This window comes from Colletes latitarsis, chromosome 3, assembly GCF_051014445.1.
Source record: "Colletes latitarsis isolate SP2378_abdomen chromosome 3, iyColLati1, whole genome shotgun sequence".
NCBI lineage: Eukaryota > Metazoa > Arthropoda > Insecta > Hymenoptera > Colletidae > Colletes > Colletes latitarsis.
In genome coordinates this window covers 42,041,566-42,064,664 of record NC_135136.1, presented here as the reverse complement: position 1 = coordinate 42,064,664, position 23,099 = coordinate 42,041,566, and the positions used below count along the sequence as shown (strand labels likewise).

At 37.0% G+C, this 23,099-nt stretch overlaps 2 protein-coding genes across 6 annotated transcripts; both read right to left on the bottom strand.

The window, feature by feature from the left end:
• Positions 1–1,290: 1,290 nt before the first annotated feature.
• On the bottom strand, positions 1,291–18,650 carry Root (ciliary rootlet coiled-coil, rootletin). Of its 4 annotated transcripts, none has more exons than XM_076762710.1 (26): positions 18,032–18,650; positions 10,815–10,907; positions 9,850–10,074; positions 9,585–9,787; positions 9,129–9,510; positions 8,898–9,050; positions 8,517–8,819; positions 8,171–8,407; positions 7,956–8,092; positions 7,732–7,892; positions 7,182–7,675; positions 6,753–7,112; positions 6,492–6,684; positions 6,058–6,417; positions 5,807–5,992; positions 5,494–5,738; positions 5,195–5,410; positions 4,939–5,140; positions 4,765–4,877; positions 4,511–4,687; positions 4,343–4,450; positions 4,089–4,268; positions 3,801–4,013; positions 3,422–3,727; positions 2,968–3,351; positions 1,291–2,892 (listed from the first exon to the last, which is right to left on the bottom strand). In XM_076762710.1, exons 1-26 carry the CDS (start codon positions 18,038–18,040, stop codon positions 2,611–2,613), a joined length of 5,922 nt encoding a protein of 1,973 aa, XP_076618825.1. In that variant the 5' UTR covers positions 18,041–18,650; the 3' UTR covers positions 1,291–2,610. The 4 variants fall into 4 exon arrangements, with proteins under 4 accessions (XP_076618825.1, XP_076618826.1, XP_076618828.1 ...); XM_076762711.1 differs by having other exon boundaries at positions 5,494–5,711; XM_076762713.1 differs by lacking the exon at positions 18,032–18,650 and adding an exon at positions 17,562–17,615.
• A 1,117-nt stretch (positions 18,651–19,767) lies between these two features.
• Positions 19,768–21,030, bottom strand: LOC143340575 (uncharacterized). 2 transcript variants are annotated; one of them, XM_076762722.1, is made up of 2 exons: positions 20,504–21,030; positions 19,768–20,078 (listed from the first exon to the last, which is right to left on the bottom strand). In XM_076762722.1, the coding sequence occupies exons 1-2, from the start codon at positions 20,584–20,586 to the stop codon at positions 19,874–19,876; spliced, it is 288 nt and encodes a 95-aa protein (XP_076618837.1). In that variant the 5' UTR covers positions 20,587–21,030; the 3' UTR covers positions 19,768–19,873. The 2 variants fall into 2 exon arrangements, with proteins under 2 accessions (XP_076618837.1, XP_076618836.1); XM_076762721.1 differs by having other exon boundaries at positions 19,768–20,068; positions 20,504–21,008.
• Positions 21,031–23,099: the final 2,069 nt, after the last annotated feature.

The following is a 23,099-nucleotide window of genomic DNA, read 5'->3' as shown; positions in this document are numbered from 1 at the left end:
TTGATTTTAAGTAAAATTTATTTAAATATAAAATTCTATAATATATGTAGCAAATTTAGTGATTTTCGGAGTACAATATTGGCGCCAAAAAGACGTACGTACTTATTTATTCCTGTATTAGTTGCAATATAAAAGCATAAAATATGATATAAAAAATTATTTGTTACATCAGCTTAAGTAGAATTTTTATTTAAACTTATGAAACATTCACAATATGTGTGTGATTTTCCTACAGGAATTCTAGTGATTTTCAGAGTACAATATTGGCGCCAAAAAGACGTGCATATTTATTTCTGTATTAATTGCAATATAAAAGCATAAAATATGATATAAAAAATTATTTGTTACATCGGCTTAAGTAGAATTTTTATTTAAACTTATGAAACATTCACAATATGTGTGTGATTTTCCTACAAGAATTCTAGTGATTTTCAGAGTACAATAATGGCGCCAAAAAGACGTACGTACTTATTTATTTCTGTATTAGTTGCAATATAAAAGCATAAAGTATGATATAAAGAATAATTTGTTATATCAGTCTATAATGTCTATATTTTATATGTTAGTAATACATATTTTCATAGGTACATTTTCACCTAAATGCACTACCACCACGAAACGACTCAGTGAATCATAGGACTTCTGTAAGAGTGTGTGAAATGATCGGTTTGGATTGGATCGGGAAAATTCGGAAAGATAGCCGTTACATTCAAACGTTTGAACGAATCGAGAAAATCAGGCCGCTTGATGCAGTTTTATCCCGAATTTATGTACTAATTGATGCCGAAATAGCTGATGTAAGTTGAAATTAACATAATGCACATTTGTACGTGCAGATACATATATATTAACATTGTATTAAATAGCGAAATAGGTTTTCCATTTCTTAGAGGAAGCAACTAGGGTGGTAAAGTTTAGCATATGATTACATTTATAATTATAAAATATATAAAATGAAGCACATGAACACATATCTAATTGTTCGAATAAACGACTATCTTGTCGTTATTGGAAACAACATAAATAAGAAATAAGAAATTTCGAATTAGATCGGAAAATATCGAGTGAGATCGACCGTTATAAGACTGTTCAAGTATGTCGGATAGTCCGCCTAAATTATGATTCAAAAATATTAGTCTCTTCTTTTAAATATTTCCTTTTTAATAAGAACAAGAAACTCATTATTTAATTCAATATTTGAATTACTATTAACTAATAATATGTGATAACAAATCTTCAATTTGCAATAGTTTATTTATTGTACATATATATACGTATATGTATTTCTACCAAAGTGAACATTAATTAACGTATCATATAATTATATAATATTAAAAGTAATAATATTATTTTGTCATGACTAGTATCATAAAAGCTCCTTTCTTTAATATTTCTTTTTATCGTCAATTTGATTGCACACATTTTCATTTTGTGCGCCATAGTCGTGGTAACAACAAATTTGAACAATAATTTAAAATATAAATATAAATAAACAGTACATAGAATACTTACAATGCTTAAATATGATTTACGATAATTTTTTCTAATAAAAATGTTGAAAAATTCCATGATAATTGTATTTGAGTTAAAATATTAACATAATACAATATTCTATTGTTTCTTCAATTGTAAAATACGAAGGATTGTTTAAAAATATTTTAATATTCTATGATCCGCAAGTAGAACAGCTCAATTAAGCCAGCTAAATATTTTAGGTGGATTAGATGTCTATATTCTTAACAGTAAAGAATAGACACAATCCATTCATTGCCAACTATGTGTGTCATTCTTGGTACTTTTTTATAAGGTACCATTCTCTACATTTTACGCTATGGCAGATTTTAGCGACTCGTCTATTGCATAATCAGAAGCATATCTCTACAATGCTTTTGTTTGATGATTCTCTTTGGTCTCAGGACGAGACTAAAGATAGCATTATTCTTACTGGTACAACTTACTCCAAGAGTGCTCTCCATTGTACGGATCATTAGCGTATGCTTGGCAATCCGAAAATGTATTTTAAAACAGCAATATAATATTAAAATAAGTTAATTGTTAATTTATATTTAAATACTAAAGTTATTGTAATGCTAATGATAAAAGACTACAGTTATCATAATACATGGACGGATTGAGATTAAGTTCTCTTTATGGACCTTGATTCCTATAAAAATTTTGAATTGCTGGGAATGATGAGTAACATGATATAGAAATAGTTAAAAAAGTGAAGAACTCTCTTAATAATTGGATTATTCTGCAGTATTAGAATAATCTCGATTTAGGCATCTAGATTATTTTATAAAATTGTATTGACTTTCCAGTTAAAACAGTTCTAAACTTGTATAAAAAAATTTACGTAAAAAGTTCTATATGCCAAACTACTATTATCAAAAAGTTAAAATACCTTTCATCTTAATATTATTAATTAACATTGATTTGAGGTTTATACGGATGATATGGTAATAAATTTTAAGTACATTTATGACTAGCATAAATTACGTCAGGCCATGTTCACATAAATAAAAGAATTATTTATAGACTATTCTGTAGTAAACATCATTGAACACGGGTAGTTTTCACATCTAATTCAGTCTGAAATAGTATTGTAATTCATTTCAGTTGTGCTGGCGTGGAAGATCTATCGTACGATGGTGGTGAAGGTAAAGCTAACGATGGCGGTAAACTGGTAGTACTTGTTAGAGTAGAATCCAACTTTCGAGCTTCGTGTTCCAATAATACTGCATCTAACGATGGATCCTGCGCTACTGTTCTCAATGAGTCGCCTAATACTTGTCTCAATTGCTGCATTTCTCTCCCAGCTCTTGAGCTTCGCAAAACGTACAATTGTCGACGTTTGATCTCTTGATTAAGTTGCTCCCGCAATAATTGAATCTGTTGTTTATATGATTTATTCGTACAACAAATATTCATGAAGATTCCACAGAAATAAATAGCGAAAGTTGATACCTGATTTTCCAATCGTAAGACTTGTTGGCGATGACTCTGCTCTCTTGCCTCTAACAATTTTTCAGCTTGCAATTGGGCGGCTCTAAATCTCTCAATTTCTCCTGTTCTGTCTCGACTAAAATCGTATATTGAATGAGTATGAGCGTAACTCGACTTCACTCTTATAAGCTCAGCTTCCTTTTCTGCAAGCTGAGTTTCTAATCTACGGACTTTCAATCTCAATTCTCTGTTCTCTTGTTCATAATGATCCATGTCGAAGCTTGTGCCCAATAATTCTGCGTGTGCTTTCTCAGGACGTTCGTAACTTTTGCTTCGGACGCTGGTCGATTTAAGCAAAGACAACTGACGCTCTAAGTTGCGTTTATCTGTTTCTAACAATTTCATCTGGAATATAAAGGATATAAATTTTATATAATCTCTTTCATAAATTCTTTCCTTTGTTGTAAACATTTACCTTATCACTGAGAGCATCCACTTTTCCTCTCATTTCGCTTCTCTCTCTCTGTGCTGTTTGCAATTGCCGTAATAATTCTTCGTCTTTATTCGTGGTTTGTTCTTGCGGATAACTGACCACTCTTAATTGGGATTCTAAGGTGCAACGTTGCACTTCGTTGTTTGCTAATTCATTTTGTAAACGGGCAATTTGATCTGTCAACGTCTGGTTTGTACGTTTTAGATCGCTCAAAGACTGTTGCAAGGATTCTACGCGTTCTGATAATATTCTACGCTCGTTCTCAGTATTTGTGACTTGTTTTTGCAACTAAAACGAAACGTACAGCGATTACTCTTGGCACTTTTGATAGACGAAACGTTAAAATATTATATTTCAATACCTGTTTAGCTTTTTCGTTAGCAGTCTGCAAAGAAGTTGTTAGTTCCATAACATGACGTTGTAGTGAATTATTGTCGTTCTTCAATTCCGTTTCTGTATTGGATGATTTTTCTAATGCAAGATTTACTTGTTCTATCGTAGACTTCAACGAAGCACACCGTTCTTCTAAACTCGCCATGGTCCGACTCTGAGTCTCATTTCGTTCTTGTAGTTTCTATGAAATGATTAGGAGAAAAAATAATAGTTATAACTTTCTCGTATAAGATCAAAAGTTATGCAAACAACATACACGAATGTGTGTTTCTTTTTCTTGGAACATCATTTGCAATCTTTGGAGATCACCTTCCAATGACATTCTCTGCAATTCCAGTTTCGTAGCACGGGATTCACTTCTGTTAAGTTCTTCTTGCAAATTACGTTTGTCGTTTTCGGTTCTATTTAAAACATGCTTCAATTTTTCTAATTTCTCCTAGAAAATTGTTGATCATGTAATAATGAAAAGAATATATATATTTCCTCGTAGAAAACGATGAATATTCTTACTTCAAATTGTGACTTTTCTTCAGAACTGCTGCTCATCATTAATTCCAGATTTGCGACTTTCTCGCTCAACTGTTCGCATTCCTCCGTCTTTTGTTGCAATGCATTCAACTAAAATGTCTTCATAAGCAACTGAACGAATATTATTATCAAAATATTATAGAAACATACCTGCATTTCGTAACCACTTTGTTTTTGAGAAAGTTTTACTTCCAACGACTTCCGTTCGTCTTGTAGAATTCTGATATTAGTTAATAGCATGTTTATTTGGGTGTCTGACTTACTTTGAATTTCTTCAGTTTCCGTTAGCTGCTTCTTCAAGTTACTCAGTTCAGTTTTATAATCATCCTGAAATTCGAACAAGTGCATATTGTAAAATTAGTTAAACAATAATTATAAATTGCAATGAAAGAAAGTATAGGTACCCTTTCGCGTTCAATTTGAGCCACTTGTTGCATTAGAGATCGCACACCCTTTCTAACAACTTCAGGGTCAACCTCAAATATGACATCCCTGTTGGAGTCAGTGTGGTCTTGAACTGAATTATAACGTAGATATGTTAACTGCTAATCATCTATAACAATTTGTTGATTATGTACCTCTTGCTGGGCTCCATCTTCTCGAAGGACTCATCAATTTAAAAGGCATGTTAACACTTCCATCCATTTGAATACCCGCGATACGACGTAAAGTAGAGCCTACGCTACTCAACTTTTGCTCAACCTCCTTTTTCGCAATTTCCAGTTGCGATAATTGAGCATCTAAAGCTCTAACACGTCCTTCGGATCCTCCAAGACGTGCCTAAATAGTTCACAATTGAGTTTCGAAAATTAGAAGCTTTAATACTAGTTTCACCTTAAGTTCTTGAATCTGCTGGGAGGCATCGGCCAAACAAACTTCTAAATTGTGTTTTTGATCCTCAAGTTTTCTTTCGCGGCACCGACAATCCTCAAGTCGGACCAATAGTTCTTGTTCTCTGGTTCTCCACCTTTCATCCTCTTCATCAGAGCGTGAACGTAGTCTTCCAAGTTCTTGTCTCGTCACCTCCAGACTGTTATCTGCATCTACTAGCTGTTCACAAATTGTTGTTGAATAAAGAAACATGTATCACTATTTTTTTCTAATAACTGATTACGTAATTACATAGAATTTACCTGTTTCTTTACTTGATGCAGCTGAAGCTGTAACCGTTCTCTTTCTTCTGTTTCGTTCGTCAGTCGTGCTTGCAATTCCTTTTCGTCGCTTTGTGCTTGCTGGTTATTTTGATGAGACTTTTGTAGTTCATCTTGAGTGAAGCGTAACTGCTTTTGCAATTGCAACATCTCTCGCTCCACATCGCGAAGCTGCGATTGAAGACGAGATCTCTCTGCATCTATAGTTACTTTCATATCTTCCAGTGCTTTGTAATTGTAACATATAAAATATGAATAGCAATACAACTCAATGTTATACATACGTATAAATTACCTGCAATTTTTTGATACGATTCTTCTAATATCCTGCTCTGTTCTCTTTTCTCACTTTCGATACGTTTCACATGTTCGCGCAATTCTTTGTTACTGTTATTGTATTTTTCTTTTTCATACGTGGAGTCAGCCAACTGTCTCCTAACATCCACCAATTCTTTGCGTAACGTTTCGTTAAGGTTTTCGACTGAAAATTTATGCTAGTTGAAGCGATAATAACAGATTATTACGAAATATAAATATACAAATTACCATCTTTAAGCTTTCTAACTGTTTCGTGCAACTGATTTTGCAAGCTATCGACTCTATCTTCGGTCATGTGCAATTGAACTTGCAACTCTTCAGATTCCCTTTGCGCCGATTCACGTTCCTTCCCGAGTTCTTCAATTTTTAGATCGAGCTTTATTTTCTCCTCGTCAGCTTTTAATTTAGCCTCGTCCAATTTTGTTTTAAGACGATTCAACTCGTCGCGCAATTGATTTGTATTGTTACGCTCTTGTTCTGCACGCGACGCAGCTTCCCTTTTAACTCGTTCCACATTGCTCTTCTCCTCTTGCATTTCACGCAAAACGCCCTCGAGCTTCTCCATTAATGCTTGTTGATCATGATGAGCTGTAAAAGATATTATTGCATCAAGTTAGTAAATTATGGTAAAATTTTGGAAATGCAATTAAAATATTTAGTACCCATAAGAAGGGCCTGTTGTTTATCATTTTCTGCTCTAAGAAGAACTTCTTCATGTTGTTGGCATAAATTTTCTATATGTTGTTGCATTTCATCTATTCTTTGCTGCAACTGATTTATCTCATTGTCTTTTTCTCCGCCAAGTTGCAACAAAGACTGCTGAAGCCGCTTTTCCAAGTTTACCTTTATGTACTCCTGTAAATAAATTCAGTTAAATTTTCCTGTAATTTCGGAAATCTATATTTATTATGTAAACGTGTTACCTTTTCCTCGTTCAATTTTTTGATATTATCTTCACTATGCTTTTTTATATTAGAAATAATGTGATGAAATTCAGCTTCTTGATCGCCGCTTTGTTGCGTCAAAGTTTGTTTCATTTCTTGTGCATGCTTCTCGCTATTTTCTAATTCCTTCGTCAGTCTTTCTACTTGCCCTTTTAAGCTCTCCTGCTTTACTAACAATTCTTTTTGCTCTTTTTCCAAATACGTTTTTTTCACATGCATATTTTCCAAGTTAGTTTGAGTATCAAATAAAACACCTTCTAAAGTTTCTTTTTCACTGCGCATAGATGCGAGTTGCTCTTGTAATCGTTGAACTTCTTTCTCATTTGTTTCCAGAAGTACCTGAATATATAAGAACACATTTGTTTAAAAAAATAAAATAAAATCTTTATAGTAATTTATGAAATTTACCTGTTTCTCTTCATTGTCTTTCACAAGATCTTCCAAATTTCGATTGATCCTACCATTCATCTCGTTAGCCTGTTCTAATCTTTGTCTAATTCTCATTAGTTCTTCATTTAACGTTTCTTTTTTTCGCGCTAAAACTGATAATTGATTGCTCAAATCTCCACGTTCACGAGTAACTTGTGCCAATTCTATTTCGATCTTCTCCTTCTCAATTTCCAAAAATTTTACTTTCTCGTTCAAAGTAACCTTTTCTGATTCCAAATCGAGTCTACTTTGTTCCGCTTGAAGCAGCTCTTTTCTCAGTGAGCCCAAATCATTCTGTTGATCTGCACATTGACTTGCCAACTTATTTTTATCTTCTGTTACCTTTTTCAATTCTTCCTGCAATCGCTGTTTTTCTTGCTCGTGGTTACTACAAACTGTTTCTAACTTCATTAAAACTTCTTGCACGTCAGATTTATCCAACAGTAGGCGTTCTAATTCAAGTTCCAAGTCACCTAAATGATACTTAAATTAGCAAAATATTAACCCATAATAAACAGAAAATGAATACCTTTGCTTTTTTCAATTTGCGAAATTAATCCATCTGTTTCCAGCTTTTGTTGATCTAACATATCTTTTGCAAGATACGCTTTATTTAATTCTTCTCGTAAAGTTAATAATTCTTCCCTCATTTTACTGCATCTACTTTCTTCTGAACGGAGATTTAGTTCCCTAATGGATCAATTTGTGATATTATTTAGTAACAATACGAATTAAGGTTGTTATTTATCATACCTTAATTCTGCTTCTTTGGACACTCTAGTGAGCTCACTCTGGAGATACAGTTTCTCATCTTCCAAATTATCACAAAGCTTTTGCAATTTGTTATTAGTTTTCTGAAGCTTTTCATAATCACTGTTTAAGTTTTCCATCTGAAAATAAATGTTTCGCGTCAATTTGTACGCCAACAAAATATCATTATGATTTTATACAACAGAAAATAATCGCACCATACTATTAATCTCCACTCTACTTTTGTCAAGTACATTTTTTTCCAATCTTACAGTATCCAGACTTTTCTGTAGCATATCTTTTTCTTGAGTCAGTTGCGTGCACTGAGATCGAGCAGCATCTAATTCAGTGATCAATTCCTCTGCTTTTTTCTCCAAAGTTTTAATACTCTCTTCGGCATTTTCGCACTGTTTACGACTCGTAACTAATTGCTCTTTGTTAGTTTGTAATTTTACCTGCCACAATAAATTAGCGAAACGCGTTAATACAAAATTTTACAGACACCTTATAAGATGAACTTTTATTCCTACAATTTACCAAACATACAATATAAAATCTTCACACCTGAAGCTCGTGAATAGTCAATTGATATTTATGTAGAGCTGCTTGTACAGCACTGATTGTACTCTCAGCAAAGGCTGGAGTAGTGTTGCTTCTTGTACCTCTTTTTGGTGATCTTTGAGGGATTGGTCCACTAGGAGATAAGTGAAGATGAGGAGGTGCTTGTGTACTTTCGTTATCGCGTGCTTCTGCATCTTGGATTACAGCGTGTGCTATGTCTCTCAATGCGGACTGTAAAATTTCAACTTCGTCTTGTATACGTACATTGCGATGCACTTCTGCTTCTGCCTCCCCACATCTTTCTTCCTAAATATAGAACATAATTGTTATCATTCGAAATTCTACTAGCAGCTTTCGTCAATATTGTTAGTTTGTAGAATCTACCAGAGTATGAACATCACGGATAAGTTGATTAATTCTATCTTCTTTTACTCGAATCTCGTTCTGAGCCACATCATACTGTTGTTTAAGCGCAGTTAATTCCACTTTCAAATCGGTTGTAACTTGTTCTTGTGCTTGTTGAGCTTGCTGTGATATCTAACATATGATCGAATTATAGTATTATAAAATTCTATTTTTCAGGTACAGTAGCAACTACTGAGAACTGAAATTTACCATTGGTTGTACAGCTGCATTCATTTTCATAGCAAATCCTGTATTGCTACAAGCCGATGAAACGTCGTTAAAGGTGGAAATGATGTTGTTCTTCATCTTTAATAAATCTCTCTCTGTAGTAGATTTTATTTCCGCAAATAATCGTTTTACAGACACAACATCGCGCCAGAGATTTAATAATCTATTGTGCTCTGAAGTATAATATTCATTGAATGCTTGTTCCTCTTCCCTCCATTCTTCTTCTTTGATAGCCAATTCTTCCCTTAAGACATCCCAGTCATTACTTAACTTTTGCAGGTCATTGGTGACTGCTTCATTAGTTTGATGTGATTCTTCTAACTGATCTTTCAATACTGTATTTAATTGTAACAGTTTATCACACCTGAAAAAATTGTAGTTGTAAACATCTATATCAAATATACTTTTTGTTTCAGACAAAGTAAAAAGGATCATTGCCTCTTGCGCTCATCAGCAAGTTTTTTTAAAGCAGTATCCAAGTCATGGATTTGTTCTTCACGTATCTCCCTCAATGTATGGTGTGCTGCATCTAAAGCAGAGGTTGCTGGAGGCACAGAACTTACAATTTTACTAGAATCATATATAACAGACTCTGCCATTTGATTTTCAAGTTCTGAGCATCTTTGCTTGTATTGTAAAACCTGAAAGCATATATTATTACTGTAAGTACAACAATTAAAATCCAAGAGAATATAAAGCTTACTTTGGCTTGCAAACGGGAAACCAAAGCAGCCTGATGCTGTTGTGCTTGTCGATATGTGTCCAACCGTCTTTTATAATTGGCTGCTTCCTCTTCAAGACGATGACGTAGCTCAAAATTTTGTCTCACCAATACATCTGGTGATAGATCTTCTTCACCTGTGCATTCCCCCCTACCACTGACCGTGCTCCGTGAAGAATCCATTTTACTACCTGTACTTTTGTCCGTCTGCAACAGTATTACTCCTTACATAAAAAATGTGATAAGAAGACCATATTGGAAAGTATACCAAATTTTCTATAAATCAATGCAATTTAAATTTGAATATTACATTTGTATTTTTTTTCTTTGCTTCAAATATATCATAGTAAAATAGTTTTACTCAAACATAAAACGATGCATTCGTCATTCAGGTTATGTTTCTGTTTACATATTGTTTACTGTTGCTTAGTAGGGAGTAGGGTGCACATAAAGTGCATACACATGATCTACGGTTCTTTGATAGCGTGTTTGATGCACTTATAGTGCATGTACGTGCATTTAAGTATATTAAACGATTGTAGATCAATTACAATTTGAAAATAGAGTAATGCAATGAATAATCAAAATAATAATTGATTATTATAAATTTATTAGTGTACAAGATGTTTCCTTTAACGCAAGTATCTTCTGAGGATACAAGAAATGTAAAAAGAGATTGTTCGTTGGAGAACGGCGCCAATATTTTGGTAAAAACGTAAGAATTTTCATTTTTTTGGTTGTTCAAGATCATTTGGACAAAATCATATAATAAGGAGATCATATAACGATAATAATATATTTTATTTACGGATTTAATTTCCATCGTATACAAATAATATAATTTGTGGTACTGCCATTGGATTTCCTAAATAGGGAGTTTAATATCTTAATAAATTAAATTGTACAATGCTTCAAGCACATTTTCGAAAGCTAACAAACCGAAATACCTCTTTCGTTTTGCTATGGCCTCTGAGAAACGGTGGTCGCCGCCTTTCCATTTGTCCTCTCGTCGATAATTGTGGAATACCTTTGGATAAGGGCTGAAACACATACGTTTAAAACTTGAAATATTTCTAAAAATATTTGTTTTCAATTTTCAGCCTGTTTACGATCGCAAAAAATTCATATCCATTTGTTGACGAAGCTTAAATTCTATACGCCGATCTCCGATACGATCTTTTTTCCTAACGGAATTATCGCACGCGCCAGAACGATAACCAGGAAGAAAGAATGACAAGGATGTAACGACGATGAAGATGACGCATTCAAACCAGTTATAGTTACGCTAGTTCATCTTAATCTCCGTGTAAAAGCAACAAACAAAGCTGCCAAGAAAGTGTTATCAAGTCGCGATGAAGCGTAGTTACACAGTCTGTGTTTCTCTTCTTCCCACCCCTTTCTACCTTACTTCGATTCCCAATTCTCATTCCCAATCTCACTGTTCTTTTTTAAGCTAAGAAAGAGACCGGATAGATGAAAATTAACAATCTCAGCCAGAATCCAAACCCACCCCTCATGGAGAGAAGAGCGTAATGAGATAATTACAGCAGGGTTGCACGTTGAACAATTGACCAGAGTACAAGAAAAGTTGCAAGAGAAACGATCGGCGGTAAGAATCACGCAAGAAGAAATTTTTAGACTTAGGATGGTCCGTTTCACCGCACCCTCTTTCTTCAGACCTAATAACAATTAGGAATTAACAAGCCGTAACTGTAACTCTAAAAGAGAAGTAAAACACGGCAATTACGTGTGTGTCGACTCGATATATTTTTGGGCGCTACAGTAAATTAGATTGCCCAACAGTCTGCAGAAGCGATTTGCCGACGAAACGAGTCCGAACGTGGTCGCGCCTCCTCAATTTTCCTCTTTCGGGCTAGTAGAGCTTTGTCGTATCCGGTGTCTGCGCGAATGGAAGTAGAAGAAGCACGACCCACTGCCAGGCACCGAATGGCACCAATCGATATGTATATGGCGAGCCTATCCTCCTCGCGAGGATATCACCCTCCAAATACACTGTCCCAACTTTTCTACGACTTCTCGTGAACACGACTTTAAATGGGCTCTTTCGTCTGACCGCCCGCTTAAGCGTTGAGGGTACCCTTCTTCTTGGCCGGAAACGTGGACGTTGTTGAACGAATCTCGGTACAAGTAGAATCGATTCTATTCATCTTCTAATTCTTTCACAGCAAAACAGGAAGTTTCGTCTTAGATCATTCTTACTGCCAGAGTATAATACTAGAAGTCACGAATACTAAGATACATAATAATTAGTTCTTAAGATATTTTCGTATCTTCAAAAGTAATAGAGATACCCGGATGTACTGTTTCATATCACTTTATCGTATTTATCTATACGCGCTGTCCCTTGCATTTCCTCTGTGTCGCAATTAGTGCAATCAGTTTCGCGCCTGAACCGTACGAAACGACCTCCAAAGTTCAACGTACGGGCTGACTTCGTGGTGGCCGCCATTCAAGCAACCCTATGAGAATCTCGCAGCTGTACTAACAATCGCGACAAGATAAACCGCGTTGGGTACATTCGATCATTCGCGTTGATAGTAATAACAATTAACGAACGGTGAACGATGCGGAAAAGTTTTCTTGTTTGAAAATTTCCGCTCGTTTCCGATCACGTGTCCCGACCGAAGCGATATCGAGTTTCAAACTCGACTCCCGTGATTGCACGGTGTCAGGAAACCCGCGACGATCGAATTCATCGAATTTAACGAATTTAAGGGGATAGTCAACCCTCGGAATATTAAATATTTACAGTGATGTTTTTTTAAATTTTCAGGGAACCACGATGGAAATGGTGAATTATACTGAAGATCGATGTGCCCCGAATCTGAGCAAATGATACGAATATTAATTATTCAATTAACAGCAATAAGTAATGGCGAAAAAATTGGAAGGCTGACAACATCCTCATCACTCCATCAATTCATTTTTCCTACACAGTAAGTAACTTCTTGAGTTACACGTATTTAAAGATACGCGGTTGTGACCCCACTTATGTCCTTGTACATATTTCGTACGTACGCGCGTGTGTAATTATATATAGTATAGAGTTATCTTTTTATAAAAGAGTTTGCATGGACTTATTTGGCTGTGATTAACTTTTGTCGCGAAGATTGTATATTGAACAAACTATATGGAGAAAGGAAGGTCAGTCCTGGCAGTAATTGTTAACCGTGCTGGGTCAGACTAGTGTTAAATCCGGGACGCTCACCACTCGGTTAGGAATTTTTTTCTCGAAACTGGTTAGGATTTCGAGGGTATGTTTATTCACCAAAAATTATTGCAATTGACCCCTGCAACTAAAAATAATTTTTTTAGAACGATTTGAAATTTTTTTTTTCGCGGAAAAATTTAGGCACCTACCCCCTGTCGATTTTTCTTAAAAATTCCTTTTTCATTTTTAGCAATTTTGTTTGACGCCCTACAGAAAAGTTGTCTAATACTGTTTTGTAGGTACCATGAGCTCTAGTTCAGAGAAAAATTTCATTGAAATATTTTCAGTATTGTAGGAGTTATGTCCGTTTGAAAATTGGACCACTTTTATGGGGTTTTTCGCATTTTACGGGGTCAAGGAGCAACTTCTCCAAAATGTTTAGAATTTCTACATATTCCTCACTAAAATACGCGTTGATTGCTTTTTTAAACATTAAAATCGTCCAATCCGTTCAGAAGTTATGACGTTTTAAAGATTCGCATGAAATTTCGGGCAAGCATTTCGGCCCAGAAATTAGATTTTCGGTGAGGAATTTTTTTCTCGAAAGTGCGTAAGAATTCGGGGGTATGTCTATTGATCAAAAATGATTATAATTGACCCCTGCTACTAAAAATATTTTTTTTAGAACGATTGGAAATTTTTTTTTTTCGCCGAAAAATTTAGACACCTTGGGCCATTTTTCTGTAAATCAATCGATACCGTTGTGTTTTCTAGTTTCGATACAAGTTCCTGCGACAAATTGTCAAATCAATAATCGCACTCGTGGTCGTGGAGTTTGAACCGTGTCAAACCGACGGAGGAAACGAATGAACCGGATTGAACTGCTCGCCTCTCCTATCTAAACGAGTTTTTGCAGACGATCGTTCCGCGGGTCGTTGAGACTTCATCTACTCCCCCGTGTCCCCTTCCACTTTTCTCACTTTTTTCTATCCTGTCAATGATAACGACACTGGGATACTGAGCGCACAGCGTGTAACGCTTCTCCGCGACGGGATACAGTGGGCGAAATTTCTAAAGGGACACTAGTTTGATAATAATATTGTAGAATTTTGTTAATATTAAATGTTGAATTTTGTGAACTTTAACGTTTAAATAATAATTAAAAAAAAAGAAATTATCGATGATATCAACTTATTTTTAATTCAGGCGATACAAAGGCGCCATTTGTATACAGTTCAAATTTCAATATGATATCTGTAATAAATTTCGAGATATTTATTACGTCAAATAAGAGTAATCTTGTTGCACGGAATTGGAAAGTATACCCGTTGCTTAAATTACAGCAAAACCCTTTCGATCGACGATCCTTTAGTTTTAATTTTAATTTCCGTGTATTTTTGCTTCCAGAGGAATCTCCGAATTCGCACCAAAGAATTGCAATGAGTTGATATCGATCGCAAGCCCGCGCTTGCCACCGATAAGTGCATCGAAAGAGCATAGCGTGAGAGAATTCGGGGTCGTTCTACGCGAGAATTCACGGTCACATAGTTTTGCAAAGGGACGCCTGTGCTCGTCCTTGACCATGACTGAACGAGCTTCGATTAAACGCTTCGAATACCGAATTAGATTCATAGTTGCCTCCGAAATTTCTGATTTTTAATCGACTCACCCTGGAATCGAGATGGATCTTATTTTTTAATCTATCATGAAGTGTTTATGAGGAGTCTGAAATCGTTTCATTTGGTTTTTCTCTTCTTCTGTCCCTGCCGACCAAAATTAGTAACAAAACTATGCCGATGCACCTCTGGAAAAAATTATAAATTTCAAAAGATTCGTACGTCGCAAACGTTCCGTTTCATAGCGAAAGATTGATAAAGTTTCGACCAATCAGGCGACGCGAAATAGCTTGTAGGAGGACCGAATCGCTCTCCCCACTTCGTCGGTCTGTCATTACACTCCCAGATACAAAACTCATCTAAATCGGATCTGAGTGTATGCATCGAAAATAACTTGGTGAGTAACGAAGTTATTTGACTCTTTGTAACTCGGTGGTTAGTATCGGGGATCATTTGTTCCACCATGACCATTGTTCCTTTTGAAAAATAATTTTTTCAAAAGAGTTAATCTGTGTGTTCGTAATGTAATGTCTAGTGAAACTTGCCTAAAAAAATTCCTAAACGTTCTTACGTCAAGGCATACACACACCGAGATAAGAACCGACAGTCTACAAGGCGGAAAGAAAATAAACGACATAGATTCGTCCGCGGAAATTAACAACGGTCAATGTCCAGTCGCGACGTTTTGCATAGATACAAGATTCTGTGTGCGAATTTGCCTGCGAATCGCCTATCAGAGGCGCCTGATTATGTATCTCCAGGGAGGCTACTATAGAGGTCATCTTACAAGCAGGGGTGGACACAATCGAACGATTTTGTAATTGAAATACATATACAGTATCGAATACATGTATCGAAAGCTTGAAACAAACGATGAATAATACAGCATCTTGTATTCTGCGATGATCAAATATCGACCTTCGCTTGTATTTATATTTACTCATGAAATATTAAATATTCTACATTTTTTATTCGTTTATCCAATGTCGCATCAGCTTCAAAGCCATTAGCGACTATTAAGTTATGCATTTTTAACATTCCATATAAATCTTACGTAAATATAACAAACAAACAATTGTATATGTATAATTAGTCACTTACATATTACAGTGCGGAGAAATGATGTTTGTAGAGATAATTTTTAGTATAAAAGTTCCATACCTGCTTCAACTTTCGATATAGATTTCCCCAAAATGTTCAGTTTATTATGTCAAGCACTGTTATCAAAGAAAAATTCGTAATATTGCTCGTTATTGATACCGAGACACAAGGAAATCCCCTTGAGGAAAATTTGTTTCCCTTGTGGAAAGATCTGACACTCGGTCGTTGTATCGTTTCGATTCCTAAACATCAATAATTGCGTTCGTTTAATGTGTCTTCGTCACGGGTCGTCGAGGAAGCTGGCGCGTTTTATTAATAACGCCGGGGAGAAATTAATACGCTATTATCAGGAGCTTGTTAATTAATAAGGACGGCGAGACGTGACGAATAGAACGTCTTACGGAGCCGAGGAAATTACCATGGTCAATGTTCATCATTTGCCCAGTTCACGTGCCAAACGACACGACTCACGCAACGCGGGGAAACGATTGCGAGAGCCCATCAAGTAATTCAACTCGCCTACGCGTGATTTGTCGTGTCCTAATTGATTAGAGATTTTCGTGTTTTGCCGACGAAATAAAGTAGCATTAGACGAAATATCAAACACGGAGTCACCATTACGCGAGTATCTTCGTTAATGTTGGACTTGAAAACTTAATTTCTGCATCCTGATCTAAAATTTCTTGAGGTCCACCCTACTCTTTATCCGTGTACTCTCATAACGCTGAACTTTCGCTATTTATTTCTATAAGTTTCGTTCGACAAAATGCACCTGCAATTTACCTTTTCTTTTACCTCGTTTCAACGTTTAAGGTTTAACGCTGAAAGGTGAAAAGTGAACATTTTCCATGGAAAAGGGAATATATATAATATAATGATTGCCTTAAGCAGTATCGACCGCAGACGGACCCTACATACGTGCTGCTGATTGCGTGTAGGAAACTTACGCTTACGTATGTTCCACTTGTTAAAGAAAACTCGTTTTATATTATTATTTTAACACACTGTCTCTTCCATTAGTTATAATTTATTACAGGGTTAATTATAGGCACCCTTTTACCAATACAAATATTCAAATGCATTCTAATGTTTCAGGTAGTTAATGAATAAAATTTGGCGGTAACGCGAAAGGGAAGTGCGGCTTTAAAAATATGTGCGACAGTTCTGGATACGCCAGTCAGCACGTGGTAAGCTGATGGGAGTGGTATTCTGTGACACGTGACAGAATCAACCCCGAAGGCCAGCTAATTTACTATATTCGAGCGTAAGCCGAATGCGTCACGCCTTCGTAAAACTGGACAGTGGTCACCCCGTTGCCACACCGAGTCATAATTTATTCATACGTTTGCAGGGAACACGTTTTTGATCCCCTCCCTCCCACCCTCGCGTATTCTACAGAAGAGAAAATCAATGAAACTTTCAATAAGAAGTGGGACCCGCGTTAGGCGGTTTCTATTGTCGAGAAATATTCTTGAATCGTTAAATTCGTTTTAAAAAAAAATAAGGACCATCGAGTTCACCAGCCAAAAAGAACTATACCACTCGGTAATATTTTATGGGAGTGTTTTATCGTTCTTATTGGAAACCCCTAGATTTAACGATAGACAACTATAGGTCAAAGATCATTATCCCGAGGGCGATGGAAACCGGAGAGTACCGGTGTCGGGTTCGTTTACTCGATTCTCCATAGCGTCAGACTGTATGGGGTTCGAGTTAATGGAAGGAGTCAATCAATCCTCGCCGTAGCGAAACTAGTTAACTAGCGGCGCTAATTATCTCATTTCTCGGGGCCAAGTTTGCTGTACCTGGGAGATCTCACGGAACGATCGAAGATTTTGTTGATTAATTGCGTGGCGAGCACTATCGAGTCGGCACTTCAGAATTAATTTCAAACTCGTGCTACCGCGGGCAAGTCTAATCGAAATCGCGTTTCTCGAACCAAGAAACTTCCGTCCCTGGAAAAAAATAAGTTCCGAGCTTTAGCGATAGCGGAGTCGTTCATGGGAACCATTACTATCGGCTCAATAGAAGTTTGAATACAATCGCATCTGAAATAATTTATTCAAAGATACTTTGCGATCTAGGTACTTCATTTTGCAGCGTCTCCTTCCGCCAAACCGATACATTATCTAGTACCAGCCGAAGTAATTGAAATTCTTCGATAGATCAGTCAAGTTCAAACGATACACCGTGCAGCGATTGTTTTTGATAAATGCAGCGCAGACGAACAAAGTTCTACTATTAATCGTGGATTATTTTCACCGCGACGACTCACCCGTGACATCTTGGTTTGTCGTAATGAGAAGACGTCAATGACTGTTGGTGATATCTGGAGAAGGCACGGGGATGGACGATGAAGGATGGCTGGCGGCGATACAGTTTCTTCAGGGCCTGTCGACGGGCAACGACTGCGTTCGACGCGGACGGACGGCTGGCCTTCACTGAAGCGCCGGCGTCGGCGTCGGCGTCGGCGTCGCGATCCTCCTGCCGTTATCCTGATCGCGTGTGATCGCGTGCCTGGCTGCGTCCACGCGAGCTGTGTGGCTCTGGCCCCATCCACGGACCCGAAGGGTTGTTCCCGTCGAATACGGCGACTACTTTGATACCGTCGTAAACTCAGTTTTGTCAGTTAACGATGCACGGCGGGCGTCGTGATAACGTGCCTGCCGTGCACATCGTGTAATTTATGACCGGTAACTTTTCAGGCCATCGAGCCATTGTTTTGTCTTATCGATTCGTCTCCCGGAATTTATAGACGTTATTCAGTGTGCCAGACATTTTACTTTTGAGAAAAGTTTTGCAAGTCTCGGGACAACTGCCCTGTACTTTGAAACGAACACCCTCTTGCAGGAAGCCATCGACGCCCACGCTCCATGGTCAGACTCTGAAACAGAATAACCTGAGTTAGAATTTACATCTAAGTTCAGAATACTATTACTGTATACTTATACTTATGTCAAGATCGGAGATATCTAAATTTATAAACACAGCCAGAAGCATCAGAGTAAATAGATTTTAAAAGCTGTGCACAAAAGCTATTTGCAATAGTTACATCATCAATACAAAAACAATTCGTGGAGACAAATGTCGCTGAACCAACAAAACTTACTTATCTTTGTTTAGGTCAAAAGCCAATGCTAAGCGAATACATACAGCAATTTTTGAATACTTATCTTGCTTGATTGGCAAAACAGATTACCTACACTGATAAGTGATAGATGATGAAACATCTCAATTTGCTCCGTGATTCGTTATACGCAGTTAGCATAACGAATAAACACTTAAACAACTAAATTATATTATATGGCCTCCTTAGAAAGTATACATTTACTCGAGTAATTTGGAAAAATTACCGCGGAAACGGTAACGCGATACGTCGACGAATTGTTCGTCGTCTGATTGCGATTATTTGAGAACCCGGAAGTACCGGTTTGCATGGCCCGTCGCAGAATTGCTGTTTCGTGCACGCAGAGAGAAAAATATTTCTTCAGATTCATTATTCGTCGAACTTGTCGGAGGGAATCTGCGGCTGGTACCTTCGTTTTAATGGTTTCCCGATCTCCGTATACTTGTACGGAAAACTTTTATCCAGTCCAATCGCTCTGGTCACGACATTCCAGCTTTACGAACCTAATCGTGACATATCTCGTGGATTTACGATCGATGGTCACAACCGTCGTCATTGTTTTATCGAAACAGCACAATTATTAGCATTCATCTATAAATATCAACGATCTAATCTTTTCTAGCACCGATCAAGAGGGAGGGACCTAGGAGGGGCTGCTACCCGGTACCTGCTTACACACTGATTGGTTCCACAATGGCTGACAGAAGTCGAGGTAAACATAATTCATACCTGCACATACAGATGTATATATTAACATTGTTTTCTATTCTTTAGAAAAAGTGACTAGGAAGGTAAAGTTTAGCGTGTAGTTAAACTTATAATTATACTGTAATTGTTTGAATTATCTTATTTAGTTGCAGCTCAGTTAAATTTCTAAGAGGGTGGAAGTTTGGTAAAAATTTATTAACGTACAATCATTGAACGGACATTCATTGAAGTACAATCATACATAATTGCCGGCGTAAATAAATAAAAGCTGTCGTTGTCTTTTCAGTACGGTTTCCCGTAAACGTAGACTCGGTAACGAAGTCCTCTGGAGTACTTCGATCTGAATTTAATCCTGATGAAGTTGTGTCCTATCCCACCGGAAGTAACCCACATGACTCCGTTGTTCTCGTCGGACAAAGAGTCCACTCCTATGCATGTGATCGTCACGTTCGTCGGCCCGTACTCCGCCTCGACTTCCTGCAAGCGACTGTAAGTATTAAAAGCGTCTACGAAACGTTTGTTGGTCCTTTTGTTTTATTTTCACCTCAGGCGTTTCAACTTCGCGCTTATCTGGAAAAAGATAGCAAAAACATACAAGAAGTACCAGATCTGCGCGACAATAAGCCCCCAAACATACGCTGCGACAAGTTTGGCGTGCAACATTACGTCATTACTTTATAAGAAGCATTCAGTACGTATACAACTACACTTTTAATGTATATTTAAAATGTAAGTTTTCAATCAACGTCGACTTATCACACAACTCCAATATTATTGTTGCGAAGTATAGTATCCCCTAATCTAGAGAGCCAATACACGTTGCTGGTCGATCAAAAGCGTTCAGCGATAAAAGTAAACGGCAATAAGTAAGCGTTTTATTTTTTATCATGCTCGAATTACAATCACACGCACTTGGTATCCGCCGATTCTGTACGATCTTCTGACGTCGTATTCCCAGATAAGTTGCTCGTCCGTTCTCCACTGACACTGATCATCGTACCCCTGGCCAGTCGCGGCGAGAACGCCGAACGCGAAAAATAATGCGACGAGGATCATGTTTTCTCGTTTACGTCGATAGATTAAAGACTATCGCCGCGACAATCTTACCGCCGATTTCGTTCGAATCGACGACAATCAGACGCACGAATGGAAAACACCGTTTATTATTTATCGAAGACAGTCGATGCTGCGTATAGCACTAAGAACCGGACAGTATTAATAGCCGACCATCGATACACCGAAAGTTCCCCCTTCTGTTACAATATTTACTCTCGTTGCACTCTGCCGGACGCTTCTTCGACGTCGCAGAGATTAGATACAACGGCTAGTATCGTACATCGTGTTCCACGGTTTTGTTGTTCCGATCGTTCTTTTTCGAGGAGCGACGGAACGGATACAGCATACCGGACTACCGTTGAAAGAACTGCCTGAAAACTTCGACAACTTCGTATTTGAATGTTCAAAGACGCGCGCCCCCGCCTATAAGTATTAGAACTAGAGGCACGAAGGAACACAAAAGTATCGAATCGAGCTAAGAATTGTTTGAATCACCGCTCGTTGACACTGAGAGGAACGTTTTCGACAGTGTAGAGATAGGTGTGAGAATTTGATATATTGGGTTCCATGTTATTGACCCCGGGTTTCAAGTTTGTGTGAGCAAACTTGAAATATTTGAGCATGCTAAAAAACCTTAATATACATTGTGGGAAATGCTATTCTCGGCTCCACGAGTATAATCTGCATAATTACGCAATTTCGATAATGCTTTGCAAACTAAGCGGTAGTGAGAAAAAACAAGGTAATCACTTTGTGAGCTGGAATTTTTCCACGAGTAGTGTGTTTGTTTTTACTTTCTTTCGCGCAACTCTTGAATGGCGTAAATATATCAAAGATACGATTTAGCTGTAGTAGTGGACACGTGTATAATTTTTCTTTACGATGATTATAACAATTAGGGTCTCTAAAATTTGTCAACCTCGCTATATTCCTTGTATCAAGTATATACGAGAGCATGAGCACGTAGAAACATCCGGAAGACGAGGCAATTCCGGTGCCATGCGTTTTAAGTAGAACAGCCTTATAGTAGACAGACGAGAAAGGATAGAGTGAACGATTCGAATGAATCTTAAGGACCGAGTCGCCTTAAAAATGTCCAATAACACTGATCAACAAACCGTAAACAATAGTCTGTATTCTTTATGAGTATTTGAATTCTTTAACCATTGCTAAAATGATTCCCACATTCTACGAGACACTCGGTACTCCGTCGTTAGAATTTTAAAAGATGGTGGACTTCTGCGAAGCCAATCAGGACATTTAATTGAACGTCTCACTTATCTAAGTTATACTTTAGTCTTCGGTTATCATAAATAACGCAATCCGTGTGTAACACTGGTTACATAATAAAAATGATGTAACCGTTTTTATCGACAAATCCAAGAATAAAATGGTTTGATCGGACGAAGGAAAAAAGAGGATGGCAGATTGCGTTTAATTAAAGCGTTGTTCCCACGCAAGGATCGTGTCGATGCGTTAAACGTTCTTGCCGCTGGCAAATTGTCGGTAAGGTGTAAGCGGTGGCAGTAAGCAGACCATTGGTATGCGAGTCAGGTGAATCTGTTCTCACAGAACCGTGCCTGGAACCACGTGGCACACGTTGCCCAAGAAAATGGCTTTCCTTTTTCCTGCTCGCAGACAAAGCGAGCTAAGTGCCTTTAAAGCTTCGTTTACCGAACCTCTTAACCGTAACGCAACCGCAACGAAATACTTTCGAAAGCTTTCGACTTCGAAACAGTAAGAAAAGAAAGAAAGAACTAAGCGGCGTGTAACTCTATATTTTTAAAGAAGGACAAATAATGAATCAAAAAGAACAGTATAAGAAAACGATAATTACGTGTAGTTGATTTTTCAACAAATTGGTAAGAAAAAAACTTACACGTGTTCGAATTATCTCCTGTCGAGTAATTAAATTCGTTGCAGCGATTACGACAATGGAAAATTATAGTAATCGTAAGAAAGTAAAAAATATTTACGGTACTTAAGTTGAATATTTGCTCGTTAAATATTGTATTGCGAACGGTGTTTCATCTTTTAGTTATTATAGACTGCGTTAGAGATAAAATAAACACGTTAAATAATATTGTCGGTATAAAAGAAAAATTATAAAATTATTTCAAATCGTACTTTTCTTTTTTATTAGTTTTACACGCCACAGTGTAAAATACGACCGTGAACTGCAAACAAAAATTAATCGGTTCCATTAGATTTCAAGAAATCGGGATCGCACGTGTCAAATTTTTACGAGATATTTTACAGTCAACGAAATGTATAATTGTCTAAACGTGCAAACGAAGCTGTAAAGACGAAAGAGAACAGATCGCGATAATCTTATTTAGCGCAGTTGTCCTCGGATAAGAAGGGTCGACGTTAAAATTAAAAATAGAAAATAACAATTCGACAAATCGTCTTGTAAATATATTACTAAGTATCGTTTTCTTTTTCAGTTATT

What these genes read in the sequence shown, in the direction of transcription:
- LOC143340575 (XM_076762721.1), bottom strand. Translation starts at nt 20,647, where the DNA reads ATGATCCTCGTCGCATTATTTTTCGCGTTCGGCGTTCTCGCCGCGACT. An exon ending in ACAGAATCGGCGGATACCAA is followed by an intron (nt 20,069 to 20,503) that starts GTGCGTGTGATT and finishes AGTCGCTTGCAG; the next exon opens with GAAGTCGAGGCGGAGTACGG.
- Root (XM_076762710.1), bottom strand. An exon ending in GCCATAGCAAAACGAAAGAG is followed by an intron (nt 10,075 to 10,814) that starts GTATTTCGGTTT and finishes ATACTGTTGCAG; the next exon opens with ACGGACAAAAGTACAGGTAG. An exon ending in GAGTGGAGATTAATAGTATG is followed by an intron (nt 8,093 to 8,170) that starts GTGCGATTATTT and finishes ATTTATTTTCAG; the next exon opens with ATGGAAAACTTAAACAGTGA.